This window comes from Bufo bufo, chromosome 3 (genome assembly GCF_905171765.1).
Source record: "Bufo bufo chromosome 3, aBufBuf1.1, whole genome shotgun sequence".
Classification (NCBI taxonomy): Eukaryota; Metazoa; Chordata; class Amphibia; order Anura; family Bufonidae; genus Bufo; species Bufo bufo.
The window spans coordinates 35318933-35342154 of NC_053391.1; the positions used below are offsets into that span (position 1 = coordinate 35318933).

General features: G+C 45.8%; 1 protein-coding gene across 1 annotated transcript in view; it reads left to right on the top strand.

The window, feature by feature from the left end:
* DSCAM (DS cell adhesion molecule) overlaps positions 1–23222 on the top strand; it is a 414232-nt gene that overhangs the window by 186108 nt on the left and 204902 nt on the right. Inside the window, exons 7-8 of the mRNA XM_040423076.1 lie at positions 10167–10463; positions 12100–12375. Of these exons, the coding sequence (XP_040279010.1) occupies positions 10167–10463; positions 12100–12375 (573 nt within the window). The remainder of the gene's footprint in view (positions 1–10166; positions 10464–12099; positions 12376–23222) is intronic.

Sequence of the window (23222 nt, forward strand, 5' to 3'; positions counted from 1 at the left end):
CCCTTTGGCTACAGAGTCACAGTAGGTCACCTGTCAACTTCATCCATGACTTGACAAGCATAAAGCAGGTTACTCAGAGCACTATGGGCCCCCAAAGCCAGTGGGCACCGACATCTGCCAAAGTATAACTGGGGCTGATATACTGGCCCATTCCCCTGCTTAACACTATAATAAAAACCCACATACTATACCTGCTTCGATATCAGGTTTCCCGATTTTCAGTCCAACCCATCTAACATATAGGTGTGCTGTCAAAGTTGGCTGTAATGGAGGGATCCAGAGCTTTGACCTGTGGTGTTTATAATAATGCCTTTCGAGGCCATTTTTACTTTTCTTGCACTGATTCCGAGTTACATCTTGTATTATACTCCAGAGCTGCACTCACTATTCTGCTGGTGGAGTCACTGTGTACATACATTACATTACTTATCTTGTACTGATACTGAGTTACATCCTGTATTATACTCCAGAGCTGCACTCACTATTCTGCTGGTGGAGTCACTGTGTACATACATTACATTACTTATCCTGTACTGATCGTGAGTTACATCCTGTATTATACTCTAGAGCTGCACTCACTATTCTGCTGGTGAAGTCACTGTGTACATACATTACTTATCCTGTACTGATCCTGAGTTACATCCTGTATTATACTCCAGAGCTGCACTCACTATTCTGCTGGTGGAGTCACTGTGTAAATACATTACATTACTTATCCTGTACTGATCCTAAGTTATATTATATTATACTCCAGAGCTGCACTCACTATTCTGCTGGTGCAGTCACTGTGTACATACATTACATTACTTATCCTGTACTGATTGTGAGTTACATCCTGTATTATACTCCAGAGCTGCACTCACTATTCTGCTGGAGCAGTCACTGTGTACATACAGTACAGACCAAAAGTTTGGACACACCTTCTCATTCAAAGAGTTTTCTTTATTTTCATGACTATGAAGGCATCAAAACTATGAATTAACACAATTATATACATAACAAACAAGTGTGAAACAGCTGAAAATATGTCATATTCTAGGTTCTTCAAAGTAGCCACCTTTTGCTTTGATTACTGCTTTGCACACTCTTGGCATTCTCTTGATGAGCTTCAAGAGGTAGTCCCCTGAAATGGCCTTCCAACAGTCTTGAAGGAGTTCCTAGAGATGCTTAGCACTTGTTGGCCCTTTTGCCTTCACTCTGCGGTCCAGCTCCCCCCAAACCATCTCGATTGGGTTCAGGTCCGGTGACTGTGGAGGCCAGGTCATCTGGCGCAGCACCCCATCACTCTCCTTCATGGTCAAATAGCCCTTACTTTCAAAGTTTTCCCAATTTTTCGGCTGACTGACTGACCTTCATTTCTTAAAGTAATGATGGCCACTCGTTTTTCTTTACTTAGCTGCTTTTTTCTTGCCATAATACAAATTCTAACAGTCTATTCAGTAGGACTATCAGCTGTGTATCCACCTGACTTCTCCTCAACGCAACTGATGGTCCCAACCCCATTTATAAGGCAAGAAATCCCACTTATTAAACCTGACAGGGCACACCTGTGAAGTGAAGACCATTTCAGGGGACTACCTCTTGAAGCTCATCAAGAGAATGCCAAGAGTGTGCAAAGCAGTAATCAAAGCAAAAGGTGGCTACTTTGAAGAACCTAGAATATGACATATTTTCAGTTGTTTCACACTTGTTTGTTATGTATATAATTCCACATGTGTTAATTCATAGTTTTGATGCCTTCAGTGTGAATCTACAATTTTCATAGTCATGAAAATAAAGAAAACTCTTTGAATGAGAAAGTGTGTCCAAACTTTTGGTCTGTACTGTACGTTACTTATCCTGTACTGATCCTGAGTTACATCCTGTATTATACTCCAGAGCTGCACTCACTATTCTGCTGGTGCAGTCACTGTGTACATACATTACATTACTTATCCTGTACTGATTCTGAGTTGCATCCTGTATTATACCCCAGTGAATGGCGAGGTGGCAGCGCATGCGCAGCTCTATTTACTTTGTTCCGAAAATAGGCGAGTAAGCTGCATAGAGGTAAATGGAGAAATGAGTGTCCATTTCCGAGATGTGCGCCCATTGGGGACCCCGTGTACAGTGCTGCAGATTACGTCTGCACCATAGAAGCAAGGAACATTGGTGAAACGTGCACAGTAAATACGTTCCTGTGCATACGGCCTGGTGATAATGGAAACTAGTGAGGAGACCTTAACAGGTTCTCACCATAAGCAGTGGATGGCACTATAGATACACAAAGACGGCCCAACGCCCCCAAACATACGTGAAGTCGGGGTCACGCTGCAAAAATCTTGAAATCTCACTTAACATGATCTTGCTGCGCGAGTCGTGTACCGAGAGTGAACCCGGGATTCTACTAATGGGTGGGACCAGGGAACGACATCTCAGTGAACACGGCTTTTAGCATCTATGGAAATGCATTTCACATATACGTGCCGTGACTATCGCCCGGCGGAGGCATCCATGGGGAATGCGTCCTACGCTTGATTCAATATCTTGTGACAAGGACTCCGATGAAGGGCACCAGAAAATCACACGAACAAAAGGAAGGTGGTGGTAGGTGGCTCGTGTCAGCAGTCTATGGGATGTGCTATAGGAGAATCACCTTCAGATAGTGGACACCAAGGTCAAAGAAAGATGGAAGACGTCCATTACACCCGGCAGCACATCTGAGGACACCGAGCACCTGCAGGTTGTGGCTGCCATCATTGGAGGCACTGCGTCCACATCTGTATTACTGCCCCATACAAGAAATTTACAGAAAGTCCCATAAGGACTTGGTAGAAGGACTCTCCTCACGAGTGACCTACATACAGGGGCCCCACAAGGTCCACACAATACTATATACAATCCAGCAGAAACACACACGTGCTATATACAGCTCTGGAATAGTGAGTGCAGCTCTGGAGTATAATACAGGATATAACTCAGGATCAGTACAGGATAAGTAATGTAATGTATGTACACAGTGACTCCACCAGCAGAATAGTGAGTGCAGCTCTGGAATATAATACAGGATATAACTCAGGATCAGTACAGGATAAGTAATGTAATGTATGTACACAGTGACTGCACCAGCAGAATAGTGAGTGCAGCTCTGGAGTATAATACAGGATGTAACTCAGGATCAGTACAGGATAAGTAATGTAATGTATGTACACAGTGACTGCACCAGCAGAATAGTGAGTGCAGCTCTGGAGTATAATACAGGATGTAACTCAGGATCAGTACAGGATAAGTAATGTAATGTATGTACACAGTGACTCCACCAGCAGAATAGTGAGTGCAGCTCTGGAGTATAATACAAGATGTAACTCAGGATCAGTACAGGATAAGTAATGTAATGTATGTACACAGTGACTCCACCAGCAGAATAGTGAGTGCAGCTCTGGAGTATAATACAGGATGTAACTCAGGATCAGTACAGGATAAGTAATGTAATGTATGTACACAGTGACTCCACCAGCAGAATAGTGAGTGCAGCTCTGGAGTATAATACAAGATGTAACTCAGGATCAGTACAGGATAAGTAATGTAATGTATGTACACAGTGACTCCACCAGCAGAATAGTGAGTGCAGCTCTGGAGTATAATACAGGATGTAACTCAGGATCAGTACAGGATAAGTAATGTAATGTATGTACATAGTGACTGCACCAGTAGAATAGTGAGTGCAGCTCTGGAGTATAATACAGGATGTAACTTAGGATCAGTACAGGATAAGTAATGTAATGTATGTACACAGTGACTGTACCAGCAGAATAGTGAGTGCAGCTCTGGAGTATAATACTGCATGTAACTCAGGAACAAAAATACAACTGTATAAGGCCGAATGCACATGGCCGTGGAACACGGACGTGAGCGGTCCGTGGTATCCCGGCCAGGCATCCTGCTGACAGCAGGAGCGCACGTCGTCATTGGTTGCTATGACGCCGTGCGCTTCATGCCGCCGCTGCACTACAGTAATACACTCGTATAGATCATAAGAGTGTATTACTGTAGTGCAGCGGCGGCATGAAGTGTTCCACGGCCGTGTGCATTCGGCCTAAGGGTCCATTCACACATCCGTGTGTATTTTGCGGATCCGCAAAACACGGAAACCGGCAATGTGCGTTCCGCATTTTGCGGACCGCACATCGCCGGCACTAATAGAATATGCCTATTCTTGTCCGCTCTTGCGGACAAGAATAGGACATGTTCTATTTTTTTCGGGATCGGAATTGCGGACCCGGAAGTGCAGGCCCGCAATTCCGGATCCAGGCCGCACATCGTGCGGCACCATAGAAATGAATGGGTCCGCAATTCCGTTCCGCAATAAAAATTATTTAGAAATGTACATGTTATTACCAGTTTATGATTTTTTATAGATGTATGATTTATTTTAATTCTTATTGTATCCCTGTTGATAGATAGATATTAGATATAAGAGAGAGATATGAGATATATATGATAGATAGATAGAGACATAAATGTTAAATAGTACTTTTTGACAGAAGTGGACGCCTCAAGGACATATATTTACTGGTGATTTTATATTTTTAATGGGCTCCTTGTTCAGTGACACCTGTGGCCCCGCTCTAGTGTGTCTGTGCTCCCAGGGGCCCCAGGCTGCAGCACACAGCATTTATGTGTGAAAAAGAAAATCAATGTTCTGCACTTTTCCTGGTTGTGCTTGTTGGTGGCCGCTATCCCCATTGCAGGGCCCATGACAATTAAAGATAATAACCACAGAAGAGGCGCCAGCTGAGGCTGTTATTGTCTCTGTAATTACGGATCAGCCGCACGTCCTTCTCTCATTTGCAAGGGACAGCGTTCCGTCTAGGAATAACATGGCTGCCGGAGTCATTAGCTGGAAATGACTTCTTCAGAGAGCTCCATACAATTTATAGAAAACCCCTGTTCACACAGTGGGGAATTGTGGGGTATCTTATAGGGGGGCCGGGCCGCTGTCACTGTTATAGTGGGCACTGGGGCTGTCACTGTTATAGGGGTTACTGGGGCTGTCATTGTTATAGGGGTTATGGGGCTGTCAGTGTAATAGGGGGCACTGGGGCTGTCACTGTTATAGGGGTTACTGGGGCTGTCACTGTTATAGGGGGCCCTGGGGCTGTCACTGTTATAGGGGGTACTGGGGCTGTCACTGTTATAGGGGTTACTGGGTCTGTCAGTGTAATAGGGGGCACTGGGGCTGTCACTGTTATAGTGGGCACTGGGGCTGTCACTGTTATAGTGGGCACTGGGGCTGTCACTGTTATAGGGGTTACTGGGTCTGTCAGTGTAATAGGGGGCACTGGGGCTGTCACAGTTATAGGGGTTATGGGGCTGTCAGTGTAATAGGGGGCCCTGGGGCTGTCACTGTTATAGGGGGCCCTGGGGCTGTCACTGTTATAGGGGGCCCTGGGGCTGTCACTGTTATAGCGGGTACTGGGGCTGTCACTGTTATAGGGGGTACTGGGGCTGTCACTGTTATAGGGGGTACTAGGGCTGACACTGTTATAGGGGGTACTGGGGCTGTCACTGTTATAGGGGGCACTGGGGCTGTCACTGTTATAGGGCTGTCACTGTTATAGGGGTTACTGGGTCTGTCAGTGTAATAGGGGGCACTGGGGCTGTCACTGTTATAGTGGGCACTGGGGCTGTCACTGTTATAGGGGTTACTGGGTCTTTCAGTGTAATAGGGGGCACTGGGGCTGTCACAGTTATAGGGGGTACTGGGACTGTCACTGTTATAGGGGGCACTGGGGCTGTCACTGTTATAGGGGGCACTGGGCTGTCACTGTTATAGGAGGTACTGGGGCTGTCAGTGTAATAGGGGGCACTGGGGCTGTCACAGTTATAGGGAGTACTGGGGCTGTCACTGTTATAGTGGTACTGTGGCTGTCACTGTTATAGGGGGGCCGGGCCGCTGTCACTGTTATAGGGGTTACTGGGGCTGTCACTGTTATAGGGGGTATTGGGTCTGTCAGTGTAATAGGGGGCACTGGGCTGTCACAGTTATAGGGGTACTGGGGCTGTCACAGTTATAGGGGGTACTAGGGCTGTCACTGTTATAGGGGTTACTAGGGCTGTCACTGTTATAGGGGTTACTGGGTCTGTCAGTGTAATAGGGGGCACTGGGGCTGTCACTGTTATAGGGGGTACTGGGGCTGTCACTGTTATAGGGGTTATGGGGCTGTCAGTGAAATAGGGGGCACTGAGGCTGTCACTGTTATAGGGGGCACTGGGGCTGTCACTGTTATAGGGGGCACTGGGGCTGTCACTGTTATAGGGGGTACTGGGGCTGTCAGTGTAATAGGGGGCACTGGGGCTGTCACTGTTATAGGGGGCACTGGGGCTGTCACTGTTATAGGGGGTACTGGGGCTGTCACTGTTATAGGGGGCACTGGGGCTGTCACTGTTATAGGGGGTACTGGGGCTGTCACTGTTATAGGGGGCATTGGGGCTGTCACTGTTATAGGGGGCACTGGGGCTGTCACTGTTATAGGGGGCACTGGGGCTGTCACTGTTATAGGGGGCACTGGGGCTGTCAGTTTAATAGGGGGCACTGGGGCTGTCACTGTTATAACCGGGCCTAGGCTGGTAATTGCTGGTAATGTAGAGTGTTTTTCTTGCAGAAATCTTACATTCCCTCATTTTCTTTGTGTTTTTGTTCTTGCGGATTAATTAATGGAAGTCACATTGATGGAAGGGGAAAGGATTAATAGGAGCGGGCTCGGGCTAACGAGGGTTATGGCCGGGGACAATATGGAGGCTATATTTATCCTGTGTGTGGAGAGGAGCGATTACCAGCCTAGGCCCGGTTACCGCGGCAACCATCTCTAGGGGGCCTGGAAATCCTGAAGAGTGTATTGATCATCCATAATGATGTAGTGGGAGAGGAGGGAGGGGTGATCACAGGAGTCGGGCTCAGGGGCCCGCGCAGAAGACATACAGTATGTGTCCCAAACTGTGTAAAATAAATGAAGAATACCGGGGGCCACATAGTGCACAGACAGCCCCCGCTGCCCCTTACATCAATTTATATCTATCTATCTATCTATCTATCTATCTATCTACCTATCTATCGGTGGGCTTGGCATTTATGGGGCCCCAAGCAAAGTCATATCTGGGGGCCCTAATCAGGACAACTAGCCAGGAATCCTGGCAGAGGTCCTATCTGTCCACGACCACAACCGTATGAGAGTCTTTAGGACGCAGGTAAAATTGAAAGTTGTGGTCAGCAACGATTCTACATCTTCTGCTGCCTGAGGTAAAACCCCACCACTGTGCCAAATTCTTAATCCATCCCCCCACCCCAGCTCCACTTCTAAAGCCCTATTTGAATTGGACATTACATATGGCGCCTCATACCTCTTACATCCAGTGACGTCTCCTTTGAAGTAGACGTTCTCTTTCCTCATCTTCTCCATTCACACCAGACCGCCATGACTAATTATTTCAGTAGCTCCTCGTCCCTGCAGAGTTTGGCGCACAGACATCGTAGATTCCTCACTTTTCCATCATCTTCCCCCTCCTGGTGCTCCAACAGTGTTATACTGCTGTTACCCCCATTTCTGCGCCCGCTGGGCTCCCCAATGCCCCCAAATATTATACTTAAAAAAAAAATAACAGTGTCCTACAGATAGGACAAAAGTGCTTCTAAAAGTCCCAACAATAGTAATAATTCTATCCCAGAGTGCCCTCATTAGTAGTACTGCCCCATAGAGTGCCCCCAATACTGATAATGCTGTTAAAGAGTGCCCACTTCATTATATAGCAATGCCCTCCATACTGTACCCAATAATAATGCCCCTCAGTACCCCAGTAGTAATATTGCTATTGTGCTCCCAGTATTGGCCCTTGCATGTTTAATGCCTCCCAGTATTTATAATTGCCCCAGTATGTTTTATGTCCCCAGTCGTGTATTATTATAATGCCCCCCCGGCAGTGCTCCTTTATTCATAATGACCCCCATTAGTGCCCCCTGCTTTGTTATAATGCCCCTCCGCAGCGACCCCTGTATTTTTATAATACCCCTCCACAGTGCCCCTTGTATTATTATAATGCCCCCGAACAGTGCTCCTTTATTTATAATGACCCCCATTAGTGCCCCTTGTATTTTTATAATGCTCCCCAGTAGTGGCCTCTGTATTTTTATTATGCCCCTCCGCAGTGCCCCCTATATTTTTACCTACTTTGCTGGCTGGATTCATTTTTCCCATCACATTATACACTGCTCGTTTCCATGGTTACGACCACCCTGCAATCCAGCAGCGGTGGCCATGTTTGCACACTGTAGGAAAAAGCACTAGCCTATGTGCGCCCCCACAGTCTCGGCCACCTTAGAGGCTGACACTTTTTCCGATAGTGTGCAATCGCGACCACCGCTGCTGGATTGCAGGGTGGTCATAACCATGGAAACGAGAAGAGTATAATGTAATGGAAAAATGAATCCAGCCAGCAAAGGAGGCAATATGGACAATCACAATACATTAGTAAGTGGCTTGTATTAACTTTCTCTACATAATAAATGCCACTTACTGAAGTGAGACGACCCCTTTCCAGCAGTGCCTCCTTTATGTCCTCCACCTCTGTACTTCAGGGGGAAAAAAGTACTGCTTACCGCACTCCCGTCGCCTTCGGCGATGCTTTACCTGTGTCTCTGCGCAAGCGGCACAATGACACCTCCCCCTGAACGCAGGTGCATGTGACAACGTCATCGTGCCGCCTAAAGACCAGTGGCATGAGGTCACGTTTATGGTGACTGTCAGTGCCATTGTACTGCATCAGGACTATTAGAGTGAACAGCAGGGACGGCAGCTGTTGGTTCCTATGCCCTACAGCCTGAGCCCAGATGTGGCGCTGTCTGACAGGGGCCCCCCATGTTATTGGTGGTGGTCAGTTGGTCAAGACTGCCACTGTATCCTATCTATCTATCTATCTATCTATCTATCTATCTATCTATCTATCTATCTTATCTTTTCTTTCTTTTCCTTCCTTCAATTTCTTTCTTTTCCTTCCTTCCTTCCTTCAATTTCTTTCTTTCTTTCTTTCTTTCTTTCTTTTCCTTTCTTCTTTCAATTTCTTTCCTTCTTTCTTTCTTTTCCTTCAATTAGTTTCTTTCTTTCTTTCTTTCTTTCTTTCTTTTTATTCCATCCTTTTCTTTCTTTCTTTCTTTCTTTCTTTTTTCTTCCATCCTTTTCTTTCTTTCTTTTCCTTCCTTCTTTCAATTTCCTTCTTTCTTTTCCTTCCTTCTTTCAATTTCCTTCTTTCAATTTCTTTCTTTCTTTCTTTTCCTTCCTTCTTTCTTTCTTTTCCTTCAATTAGTTTCTTTCTTTCTTTTTCTTCCATCCTTTTCTTTCTTTCTTTCTTTCTTTCTTTCTTTCTTTCTTTCTTTCTTTCTTTCTTTCTTTTCCTTCCTTCTTTTAATTTCTTTCTTTTCCTTCCTTCTTTTAATTTCTTTCTTTTCCTCCCTTCTTTTAATTTCTTTCTTTCTTTTCCTTCCTTCTCCTTCCTTCTTTCAATTTCTTTCTTTCTTTTCCTTCCTTCTTTCAATTTCTTTCTTTCTTTTCCTTCAATTAGTTTCTTTCTTTCTTTCCTTCAATTACTTTTTCATTTCTTTTCCTTCCTTCTTTCAATTTCTTTCCTTCTTTCTTTCTTTTCCATCTTTCCTTCAATTACTTTTTCATTTCTTTTCCTTCTTTCTTTCTTTCTTTCTTTCTTTCTTTCTTTTCCTTCCTTCAATTATTTTCTTTCTTTTTATTTATTTTCCTTCCCTTTCCTTCCTTCAATTTCTTTCTTTCTCCTATATATCTGATCTTGTTCAAAAATGATATCTTTTCTATCACAGAAATGTCTCCTTGACTAGTCAGTGACCCTGATTAATGTGCGCTGTCCCTAGTATCCACAGTATGTAGTGGAATAATGGAAAATGCAGCATTACCTTCGGCGACACACAGTTAAAGCAGTGCTGTATCTTTCAGATGCAGCAGAGCAGAGTTTGTCTGTAGAGCAGCTCATTGGAATATCAGAGTGATAGGTACAGTTTTATGTAGAGACTTGAGTAAGAATTATCATAGCAATTTGCCCTAAAGGATTAATAAAAAAAATCAGCTCTGCTAAAATAAAGAATGTTTTTCTCTGGCTTTTTTGTTTAGATGGAACCCCCAAAATCAATTCGGCGTTCAGCGAAAAAGTGGTGAGCGCCGGAGAACCTGTGTCCCTGATGTGTAACGTAAAAGGCACCCCGCTACCCACCATCACCTGGACCCTGGACGACGAGCCCATTATCAAGAACGGCAACCACCGAATCAGCCAGATCATCACCTCCGACGGCAACGTGGTCAGCTATCTCAACATCACCAACACAGGGGTGCGGGATGGGGGCGTCTACCGCTGCACTGCCAATAACTCTGCGGGAGTCGTCCTGTACCAGGCTCGAATAAACGTAAGAGGTGCTTGTCAAATCAGCTCCTCAAAAAAAAAAATATATATATATAATTGTATAATAAATGAAAACATTATGCAATATGTGCTTGCTTTGACCTGATTTCACAATTTTGCTGGTTGCCCTTGGAAACAGTCAGCAGTTTGTCTGCTCCCCCCTTGTCAGACATGTGACCTGACGCCTGAAGACTATCTGTGTCACAGCCATCGGAGCTCCTTGTAACCAGCTGAATTCTGAATGTAGCTTTAGACACGACTAGAGAAGAAAACCTCACGTTTGTAGAAAAATGTAAAAAAAAAAAGTTTTTTAATTATTTTCAATTTGTTTTTATGTAAAAACCAGTAAGTGTATAGCTATGACTGTCAGTGTCCAATGCTCAGGTGTCTTGTGTCTTAGGGATATTAGAGCATGGCAAAATTACCTTGTCTCCTGTCTTTTTGGATTAGCTGGATGTAGCAGTGCGGGGCCGTGATGTCATACTTAAAGGGCATCTGTCAGCAGTTTTGTCCCTATGACACTGGCTGACCTGTTCCATGTGCTCTTGGCAGCTGAAGGCATCTGTGTTGGTCCCATGTTCATATGTATCCGCATTGCTGAGAAAAATTGTGTTTTAATATATGCAAATGAGCCTCTAAGAGCAACAGGGGCGTTGCCATTACACCTAGAGGCTCTGCTCTCTCAGAGATCAGAGTCTCTGGGTGTAATGGCAACTCCCCCGTTGCTCTTAGAGGCTCATTTGCATATATTAAAACTTTATTTTTCTCAGCAATGCGGACACATATGAACATGGGACCAACACGGATACCTTCAGCTGTCAAGCGCACATGGAACAGGTCAGCCAGTGTCATAGGTACAAAACTGCTGACAGATGCCCAGTAATCGGGCCATACATTTCATTAATTTATATCGACCTCCCCAATTTCGGCAGGATCGGCAAACCTTGTATGGGAGTGTCTGACCTTGCCGTCCACAGCCGATGTCGGGGAAAGACTGGGCTGCTGGATTTCAACAGGACCAATCCTTTTGTTCTCAGGGGAGATAAGCTTCTGCCAGAGGACTCTTAACAGTTGCTTTATCCCCTGTTGCCATTCAGAACACATGCATGCTTGGCCGAGAGGGCATGTGTATGTGGGGGAAGGAATAACTTTTGGAATAGTTTGCCTGACATCTTTCTGAAGGGTATGGCCGGCCTTACAGTGGGTAGGAAAACCTGTAATTGCAGGCAGCAACCTTCCTTAATCATTAAGCGTAATGCAGGATTATGGTTTGTATCAGCAGATCCTATGAAGACCACGAGTCTCCATGGTAACAGACTACATTCAGACCCTGCGTAGTCATATCCTGCAGTCGTCCTTCCTTCCAATTCAACAGCAGAGTGAGAAGTAGGGCACAGGTTGAGAGAGTTTTTGAGGCTCTGACTACACAGGGTTTGTTTGTAGTCTGTTACTATGGGGCACATAGATCGGCATGGGTGCTGTATGCACAAAACTGTAGATTTTTATTTTACTGAACTTTTTTATTTTTAGTTTAGATGCATTAGAGCGGTAATAAAAGGTAAACATGTCAGTTGCAATAGGCCTCAACGTTACGTTTGTGCTCCTGTATTCTAGAATCATATAGTGCTCCCCTACGGTTTTTTTTAGGGCCGGCCAGCATTCGACCAATGAAAAATATCACAGCAATAGCCGGGAGAGACACGTACATTCACTGCCGTGTGATTGGGTATCCCTACTACTCCATAAAGTGGTACAAGAACTCCAACCTCCTCCCATTCAACCATCGTCAGGTGGCTTTTGAGAACAACGGCACTTTAAAGCTCTCGGACGTGCAGAAGGACGTGGATGAAGGGGAGTACACGTGTAATGTTCTCGTCCAGCCGCAGCTCTCCACGAGCCAGAGTGTCCATGTCACTGTGAAAGGTAATAGAATGTCATTTTCTTCTTTCTATGGGATCAGAAATGTATAATTCTGGCACCACTAGGGGGAGCTGAGGAGCCTACAGCATATCAATTTATTATAGAGTTCAATGGGAGCTGTATGAATATGTATACATTTAGCTCCCCCTGGTGGTGACTGCAGGCTGCCAGAATGATTTAATTTAACTCAATGGGTATACAAGGAATTTGGGTTTCTGTATCCGAACCCTGGACCTTTATCTACAGAAGTATTAGCAATATCATCAGCGTATCTACAGTCTAGCATCAGGGTACTGTTTCTTCATTACTTCAATGTTGTTCACTTCATTTTTACTCTGTGCAGTGCAGGGAAAAGTCTGATATTGCACAGTGTCGGCTAACTGCTGTTGACGGATCTTTTTACACATACGCATGATGTCTCCTTTTTGGCTTACAATATATGTATACTCAGTATATCAGGTGCTGTTGGCACTTTTGTTGCGCCATCCTGAAACGCAAGTTGTAAGGTAATATACGCATCTCCATTGGCTTATTATTCAAAGGGATCATGTGATCAAGTCAATAAAGTTTTTTTTTTTTTTTTTTTTTTTTACAAATATGCTGTGGAGCTGGACATATAATTTACCAATCCTTCCCCCTCCCGTTGACCAGATAGGTGTAAGGGATGTGAAGGACATAATTCTGTATTCCGACTACTAAACAGAGGAACAATGAGAAACACTGATCCATCAACAGCAGCTTGTTAACAGTTTCCAAGCTGCCACATGAGAGCTTTTCAACACTGAATGTAAAGCAAACCCAGTGGAAGCTACCAAGGAGCTTAAAGGGTTGTAAATGATGTGGTCTACACAAATGGATACCATTGTGTACTTTGCCTACTGAATAGAAGCTCAATAAGAATAACCAGTCCATCAACAGGAGCTTATTGACAGTTCCAAGTTGTAGCAACTAGAGATAAGCAAATTTTTCAAAAATTCGGTTCGCCAAATTTTTCGGGAAAAATTCGGTTAGATCCAAATATATTTGCGGCGAATTACATAAAAAAAAAGTCTCTTTCCTGGCTGCTCAGAGGCTTTATAGTGAGCCTTGCAGTAACACACATAGGGAGTCTGCCGGGGTAGTGAACTAATACTGTGAGTCAGTATGACATGTAGATGACAGGCGTCGCTCTAAGAATCACTGCACACTTCACTTATTAGGGCAGTCACGGGGCCAAAACTGGGTTCAAGTATGAACTCAGCCTTACAGGTCGATGTTAGCGTCAAGAAGAAGCGCACTCTTTTTACACCGTCGTCAGCTGATTCCACATAGATGTCTACAGAACCTGTTCTATTAAACGCTAATACAAGTAGAGCCCCCCCGACAGAGTGGAAAGGGTGTCAGCAGTGAGTATGTGTTGACGTCACTGATTATTTTGCCCTTTCTCTGATCCGTCAGAACAATAACCCACAAAAAACGGATCCTGTCTGTTGAGCATCTGCCTTCACTCGGTCAGCATTTGGTTAGTAATCCATCAGTATTGCTAATGCCAAAAAAAAACAACCAGGAGTGGATCTAAAACAGAGATGACACGTGAATGGAATATTTGGATGTCTTCTGTGTTTTGTACCCACTCCTGCTTTTGGCTACCAAATCATAAGCCAATTCTGATGGGACCATGCAGGCCTTACAGCTGCTACACAGACAGGATCCGTTGTGCGTCTCATTTTTCCTTCCTTTTGACAGATCAGAAGAAAGGTCAAATAAATGATGATGTCAGCCTGGCCGAAAGGCAAAATAGTGCCCCAGTCATGAAGTGGGGAGGGTGAGAACAGCATGAGAAGTCCACAGAGTGGCCCTATGACATAGTGGTGAGGTGGAAGCAGCATGAGGAGACCACAGAGTGGCCCAATGACAGAGTGTGGTGGTGGCGGCAGAAGCAGCAGCATCAGGAGGAGGCCACAGAGTGGCAAGGTGAGATAGTGTGGAGATGGCAGCAGCAGGATACCCCAGAGTGGCAAGGTGACATAGTGTGGGGATGGCAGCAGCATCAGGAGACCACAAAGTGACCCGGTGACAAAGTGGAGCGGTGGGTGGCAATACCAGTACCCGCTGATGAAGATGGGTGAAAGAAGGAGCACTTGGCATCAGATATGTGGCATCAGGCGGGCAGCAGCATCAGAGTAGTAGCTGAGGCAGGTAGTCAGAAGAAACCGGTCTCTTTTATCAAAGTGTTGGTGTGGCACCATGGATGATCTAATCAGATGCATTAGGAATTGGTGGTTGGAAATCCTGGCTGATCCTCGCCTGATTTATCTTGACAAAGGTCAGTCTCTCCACATTTTGGGTGGACAGGAGAGTTCTCCTTGGGGTAACTATGGCCCACGCTGCACTAAACACCCGCTCTGATGCCACACTACTGGCCGGCCAGGACAGCTTTTCCAGGGCAAACTCTGCTAGTTGCGGCCACAAATCCAGTTTGGCTGCCCAGTAGTCCAGTGGATCTTTAATGTGGGGTGGCAGGGTGCTGTCCAAGTATGCCACCACCTGCTGGTTCAGATCCTGCTCCAGGTCTATCTGCTGCTGCTGCTTATGAGTAGTTTCTTCACTATGTGGGTGAAGAAAGCTACTCATCAGTGACTGTAGACTCAGGCTGCTGCTGATGGAGCTGGTACTGCTCCTGGCACCCCACCCCTCCCTAGCAGCCATGGCAGAGGAACCTACGTGCAGAGGGCCCCCCGGTCAGACCTGCGAGAGGATGGACGATGGCGCAGATAGGCAGCAGCCAACTGACTACATAGGATGTCTCTGTAGTAGTTCAGTTTGTCCTCCCTCTCAATGGGTGTAAAAAGGTAGTGAGGGTCCAACAAGGTGAAGAGACAGAAGTCATCCCTCTGCTGAATGGTGACAATTCGGCTGTCACTACGCAAGCAAGTGACTCGGTGTATCTGGGTCCCCGGCCTCATCTTCCTCATCTCCCAGTAGCTCCTGCTCCTCCTCTCCTGTCACCTTAGTATAAAAACCACCCATTTTGTTGCACATTGCCTGTACTCCAATGTCCTCCTCCTCTTCCAGTTCAGCCCCCACAGGGCTCATGTGGTCGTGAGATCTAGGCACCACATCTCCAGTCCCCTGACCAGCCATTGTTACCACCATCTGTTCCAGGACATGAAGCAGTGGAATGACGTAGTTCATCCCGTAGTCCTGCCCACTGACTAATAACGTGGCCTCCTCAAAGGGCCTGAGCAAATGGCAGGTGTCACTCATGAGCTGCCACTGGCTTACATCAAAGTTACACAGGGGAGTACTCCTGTCCGCTTGCATTATCAAGAAATCGTTGATGGCCTTTCTCTGTTCGTATAGTCGGTCCAACATATGCGGGGTGGAATTCCAATGGGTGGAAACGTCGCAGATCAGCCTATGTTGGGTGATGCTGTTCAGCAGCTCAAAGATGGTGTGCTTTGCGGTGTACGAGTGGCTGAAGTGTATGCAAAGTTTCCTACCCATTTTCAGGATGTCTTGCAGATGGGTGGAAGACTTCAGGAACCCCTTGACAACCAGATTGAACACGTGTGCCATGCAGGGCGCATGGCTCAGCCTTCCTTGACGCAGTGCCGACACAATGTTCTTCCTGTTGTTGGTCACAATGGTTCCGATTTGCCGTAAAGGACATGTATTGTCCCTGACCATAGTTACAGCTCCACACGTCGGCGCTGCCATGCACTTTGGCAGACACCGACAGGCTCAAGGACTGGCCCACCTTCTGTTCTACATGTGTGTGCAGGGCTGGTACTGCCTTTTTCGCTAAGAAATGACGGCTTGGGACTCTCCACCTCGGCTCGGCACAAGCCATCAGTGCACGCATACTGCTGTCTCTTGGCAATCACTTCGGTGATCGATTGCTGACGGAATGACTGATGAGGAGTAGGGGGAGGAGCAGGAGCATCAGGACCAGCAGATGATGGGAATGAGAGACAACTCCCTTTGGCTGAGTTGGTGGAGCCTTGACTGCCTGAAACCGGGTGCGTGCCACTGGGTGATGCAGCGGTTGCTGAGGCATGCTGGACCATTACATCGGAGCCACGGTTCTCCCAGGCCACTTTATGGTGATGCTGCAAATGTTGACGCAGGGCCGTGGTGCCAACATTGACAACCTGTCCACGCTTCACCTTCTGCCCACATATTCTACATATGGCCATGTTAACCTCCTCCAGCGGCTTAACAAAAAATGCCATACCACCGAGTAGGTGACTGACTGCAACCCTGCTGCCTCCGTAAACCCCTGCACCACTACTTCCCGGGCTGGTAGGCTGCTGCGAAGCAGGTGGTCTACCCCGGGCACGTTTGGCTCCCGACCTGCAACTGCAGCCACCCTGCTGACTCCCATGCTACCACCTTGCTGGCTCAGCCGCTGCCTCACAGGCAAGCTGCCACCCTCTTCTCCTGATGATGATTAAGCCCCTTCTGCACCCGACTCCCAAGTGCAATCGGCTTCATCATCATCGAGTAGTGTCTGCACGTCACTGATGTCCTCCTCAACGATCTCTGGGTCAGGAGCCTGACTGCTCGCAACACCACCTCCCACGTCACTCTCCTCATCACTACTTGCCCGCCTAGCGGCGGATGTCTCCTCCAGATCTTGGCTGGGCAGTAGCTGCTGACTGTCCTCTAGTAGCTCTTCCTCGCTGAAAAGTGGAGCTGGGCCCACAGCCTGTAATACTTCTCTCGGTGAGGGAACAGAAAAGGACAGAGGCAGGTTGAGGACAGGTGAGGGCACAGGGCCTGCTCCTGGGCCATGCCAACTAAGGGTTTTGTCTGACGAACCCACCAACTGGGGGTGTCTGATGTCACTTTGGATGAAGTGAATGACCGAGTCAACCATTCAAGAACCACTGGGTTGCTGGTCAAGACACGACCACTGAATGACACCGGGAGCTCAGGCCTCTCGCTGCGACTCCTGCTGCTACGCCCCCTTACTCTGCTGCGACCTCTGCCTGCGCCAGAAACATGTCTTTGCCACTCCTCTGTGCATGGCCTGGCACTTCTCTGTCTGACATACCTTTAGCTGAACTAAATAAATTAAAAGCAAATTAAAACACCCCTAAAAACGACAAAAATATTTATTTTTGTACTGAAATAGGCCACTAAACGCTTTTACCACAAATAAGTGCACCAGTGAAGTGGGTATATATATTTTTTCTGTACAATTTCAACACATATAACTTCAGAAGTGAACAGAGAATATATTTTTCTTTTTGTACTGAAATAGGCCACTAAACGCTTTTAGCTAAAATAAATGCACCAGGGAAGTGCGTATATGTTTTTCTTTCTGTACAATTTCAACACACATAACTGCCGAAGTAAACTGAGAATTTCTTTTTCTTTTTGTACAAGGTCTTTAAACGCTTTTAGCAGAAATAACTGCACCAATGAACTACGTATATATTTTCTACTTTTTGTAGTGAAATAGGCCACTAAACTCTTTCTACACAAATAACTGCAGAAGTGAAATGTGTAAATATTTTTCTATTTCCACAGGTATAAGCCACTAAAGGCTTTTCAACATAGCGCTTGCACCCCAATAACGAGAACAAATTGCTGGAATGCCACAGCTGTATAATGGCTGTTTGGATGATCCCCAAATAATGTTTTTTTTTCACAATGAGGTTTTTCTATCACTGTCCCTAGCGCCTTCTGACGTCTCTCCCTGCACTAAGATGCTGTGAAATGATTCCTCCCTATCCATTCCCTGCACTTATAAATCGTTTTTTCCGTTTTTTTTTCACAATGAGGTTTTTCCTATTGCTGTCCCTAGCGCCTTCTCACGCCTGTCCTTGCACTCAGAATGCTGGAAAATGTCTGACTATAAGATGGCCGCCCTATTTATAGGGCTGTGACATCACAGGGCTGATTGGCTGCGTGCATGGCATTATGGGTCAGCCCTCCTTCCCAGAGTTCCTTGCCCCATGTCCTCACAGGTGTAGCCGCCATTTTAGGAAAAATTGCGATTCATTACCACGAAGCGCTAGGAAATGCGCGAATTTTTCCTGAAAGTCGGATTGAATTCCACTTTGTCTGATTCGATTCGCTCATCTCTAGTAGCAGCCATATCTTTCAGCACAGAATGAAAAACAAACCCAATGGAAGATACCACGGAGCCCAAAAGGGTTGTAAAGGGTTATGTTCGACACAGAATTTGGAAACCGTCAAGAAAAAAATTGCTGTTGATGGTGAAGTTATTCTTATTGTGCCTCTATTCAGTAGTCAGGGTACATGATTGTATATGATTGTACCCTGACATGATTGTATATCACCCTGACTACTGAATAGAGGCACAATAAGAATAACTTCACCATCAACGGCAATTTGTTGACCGTTTCCAAATTGCGACAAGAGAGGCTTTTGACACATAATGTAAAACAAACTTAGTGGAAGATACCTAGGATCCCAGCATTGTTTTAAATGATGTGATCTACACAAAAGGATACCTGAGTAATGAATAGAGGCACAATTAGAACAACTGATCCAGCAGCAGCAGCTTGATGACAGTTTCCAAGTGGAAACAACAGACTCTTGTAGCACAGAATGTAAAATTAATCCAGTGAAGTTAAACCCCAAAAGGGTTGTAAGGGATCTAGTCTACACAAAAGGATGCCATTATGTACCATGATTACTAAACAGAGACATAATAAGAAGCTGCTTGCTGACAGTTTCCACATTGCAAGAAGAGAGTGTTTCAACACAGAACATAAAACAAACCCAATGGAAGATTCCAAGGAACCAGGAAAAATGTAGGAGATGATTTTTGGAATCAAGCTCATGGGGGGGAAAAAACAGCAAAAGTTTAACCAATGGGGAGTTTATCTTTCGAGTTTGAAACCAAATTTCTGCAACGGACTCATTTTAACAGGCACAGATCTGGCATGTGATGCTGTCGCTTTAATAGTATGGACTATAGAGGGAATAGTAGCAGCAAGGTGGCCCTGTATGAAGACACCAGTATTATAAATGGACATGGTAGTTGGAGGGCCCCGGTTATACAGGGTGGGCCATTTATATGGATACACCTTAATAAAATGGGAATGGTTGGTGATATTAACTTCCTGTTTGTGGCACATTAGTATATGTGAGGGGGGAAACTTTTCAAGATGGGTGGTGACCATGGCGGCCAATTTGAAGTCGGCCATTTTGAATCCAACTTTTGTTTTTTCAATAGGAAGAGGGTCATGTGACACATCAAACTTATTGGGAATTTCACAAGAAAAACAATGGTGTGCTTGGTTTTAACGTAACTTTATTCTTTCATGAGTTATTTACAAGTTTCTGACCACTTATTAAATGTGTTCAATGTGCTGCCCATTGTGTTGGATTGTCAATGCAACCCTCTTCTCCCACTCTTCACACACTGATAGCAACACCGCAGGAGAAATGCTAGCACAGGCTTCCAGTATCCGTAGTTTCAGGTGCTGCACATCTCGTATCTTCACAGCATAGAGAATTGCCTTCAGATGGCCCCAAAGATAAAAGTCTAAGGGGGTCAGATCGGGAGACCTTGGGGGCCATTCAACTGGCCCACGACGACCAATCCACTTTCCAGGAAACTGTTCATCTAGGAATGCTCGGACCTGACACCCATAATGTGGTGGTGCACCATCTTGCTGGAAAAACTCAGGGAACGTGCCAGCTTCAGTGCATAAAGAGGAAAACACACCATCATGTAGCAATTTTGCATATCCAGTGACCCCCTTAGACTTTTATCTTTGGGGTCATCTGAAGGCAATCGTCTATGCTGTGAAGATATACGAGATGTGCAGCACCTGAAACTACGGATACTGGAAGCCTGTGCTAGCATTTCTCCTGCGGTGTTGCTATCAGTGTGTGAAGAGTGGGAGAAGAGGATTGCATTGACAATCCAACACAATGGGCAGCACATTGAACACATTTTATAAGTGGTCAGAAACTTGTAAATAACTCATGAAAGAATAAAGTTACGTTAAAACCAAGCACACCATTGTTTTTCTTGTGAAATTCCCAATAAGTTTGATGTGTCACATGACCCTCTTCCTATTGAAAAAACAAAAGTTGGATTCAAAATGGCCGACTTCAAAATGGCCACCATGGTCACCACCCATCTTGAAAAGTTTCCCCCCTCACATATACTAATGTGCCACAAACAGGAAGTTAATATCACCAACCATTCCCATTTTATTAAGGTGTATCCATATAAATGGCCCACCCTGTAGTTTCCATTGAGGGCCCGTGAGCAATCAACACAGCGCCCCCTATCATAATTCTTGGAATCAGTGTTTTGTTTCTGACATCTACACTCTATGTACAGAACCCACCAGTGAGACACTGCGTTCGGAGCCAGAATTTTTTATGTTATTTTTTTTCTTCATTTTTGTCATTTTTTATTTTTGTGAAAAGGAACACGTTGATGTTATGAGATTCAGACGGGAAATAAACAGAATGAAAACCGACGCGGACAGCCAGGGCTCAATTAAAAGACTTGTTCTGAAAGATGCAATTATAAATAGCGTTCTCAAGAGATCGCCTCCTGCCGGGATGTCGTCTGCGGTTAAAGAGAAATTCTAGATAACAATCACCTGGCACGATCCGATCCGCGAGCTTCCCATCTCTAGCATGGTGGGGGTTGCCATTAAAGGAAGGGGCGGGGGTGAAAACTGAGCTCTGGGTTTTATTTTGGGGCAGGAGGTCAGTTCTCTCCCAACAGTGAGGAAGAAGGGCACACCCCTGGAAGATGTATCTAAGCCAGGAAACGCTCAGATGCTATACCTTGCTGGAAAGCAATAGGGTCCTTAGGGTGCATTTACACGACCGTAAGTGTTTTGCGGTCCGCAAATTGTGGATCTGCAAAACACAGATACTGGCCGTGTGCGTTCCGCTTTTTGTGGACTGCACATGGCCGGCGATATATAGAAAATGCCTCGCGGACAAGAATAGGACCTGCTCTATATTTCTAGCGGGGCCACGGAATGGAACGACGGATGCAGACAGCACACCGGTGTGCTGTCTGCATCTTTTGCGCCCCTTTTAAAATGAATGGGTCCGCACTCGTTCCGCATAATTGCGGAACGGATGCGGACCCAGAATTACCGTTGTGTAAATGCACCCATATACTGAACATAGGACCAATTTACAATTTATATTATTTTATTAAATCATTAAAAGGGTTTTCCTACATTTTACTGCTGATGACCTATCCGATCTGCCTGATTGGTGGGAGTCCGACACCCGGGACCCCCGCCGATCAGCTGTTTAAGAAGGCACCGGCGCTCCTGTGAGTCCCGCGGCCTTCTCTCAGCTCACCAAGCAGAGCGCCGTACATTGTATAGTGGTTGCGCTTGGTATTGCGCTGAGCCCCGTTCACTTAAATGGGGCTGAGCGTCACCTAGGACATGGGACTGAGGAACGTGATGTCACTGGCCTAGGGAAAGATGAGATAACGTTGCGGCCTTACAGGAGCACCAGTGCCTTTGCAAACAGCTGATTGATGGGGGTCCCGGGTCTCGGACCCTCACTAGAGATGAGCGAACTTCTGTTTTAAGTTCGGCGTCTAAAGTTCGGCTTCTGGTTAGCGGAGGATCCCGATATGGATTCTGAATTCCGTTGTGGTCCGTGGTAGCGGAATCAATAATGACCATTATTGATTCCGCTACCACGGACCACAACGGAATTCGGAATCCATATCGGGATCCTCCGCTAACCAGAAGCCGAACTTTAGACGCCGAACTTAAAACAGAAGTTCGCTCATCTCTAACCCTCACCAATCAGATACTGATGACCTATCCTGAGGACCCAACCCAACTCTCCTAGTCTCAGTCATACCCATCATGCCAGTGGAGCAGAAACTGAACTGTTTCAGCTATAGATCGGGGGCCCGCAGTACAGTAAATCTCTGGCCAATGGAGCGCCCAGTTGGGCTGTGACCCCTGCTCAAATTCAGTCCTGCCTTATAGCAGATACATTGCATGGCAGACATGCTTCCCTATGGATTTCAGCGTGCAATGGCTGACTCCATACTGAGTCTGAGAAGAGTCATCCTTAAAAAGAATCTGTTAGCAGTTTTGACCATACAAAACTGCTGCCAGCACTAGTTAGGGGCTGGGGAGAGTAGTACAAAGCTATGTGATGTGAGGAGTAGAATTGAATATTTTATTCTGCCAGATTCTGCTCCTGTAAGTGTCCAGGAGGCGGAGCTTCACTGAGAAGTGCCCTCTGTGCTCATTCGCTTCCCAGTCCCTCCTCTCTCCTCTGAGTGACAGCTGTAGTAGTCCCCTGGTTGGATGCTACAGCTGTCACTCACAGCAGAGGGGCGGGGCTGTGAAGCAGCTCAGTGAAGAGAGCACTTCACAGCGAAGCTCCGCCTTCTGGACACTTGGAAGAGCAGAACCTGGCAAAAAAAAAAAAAAAAACTCATGTACAGACGACTCCTGATGATAAAAGCTCCACACAAAGTATGTTTACCTAGTTCTCCCCAGTCTCTACTTAGCGAGGCCAGTAGTTTTGCAGGGTCAAAACTGCTGACAGATTTCCTTGAAAATGAAAAAAATCCACCCAAAAGTGATCATGTGACAGATCATAGAAACAGGGCCGTCTTTAATATTGATTGGACCCTGGGCAAGAATTTACTTGGGCACCCTGGATCCCGTCTTCCCACACCCTAGCATGCAATCACGCCCTCCACCACAACACACACACCTCGTAGAGTAGTAAACTTTAATAATGATGAGTGGCCCCTAGAGCTGTTCCTTGGCAGTAATGTAAATACTGCATTTTTTTTCTGAAAAGGCAGTATTTACATTACAAAGCTTGCAGAGACATGCTATAGCCACCAGAACTACTACGTT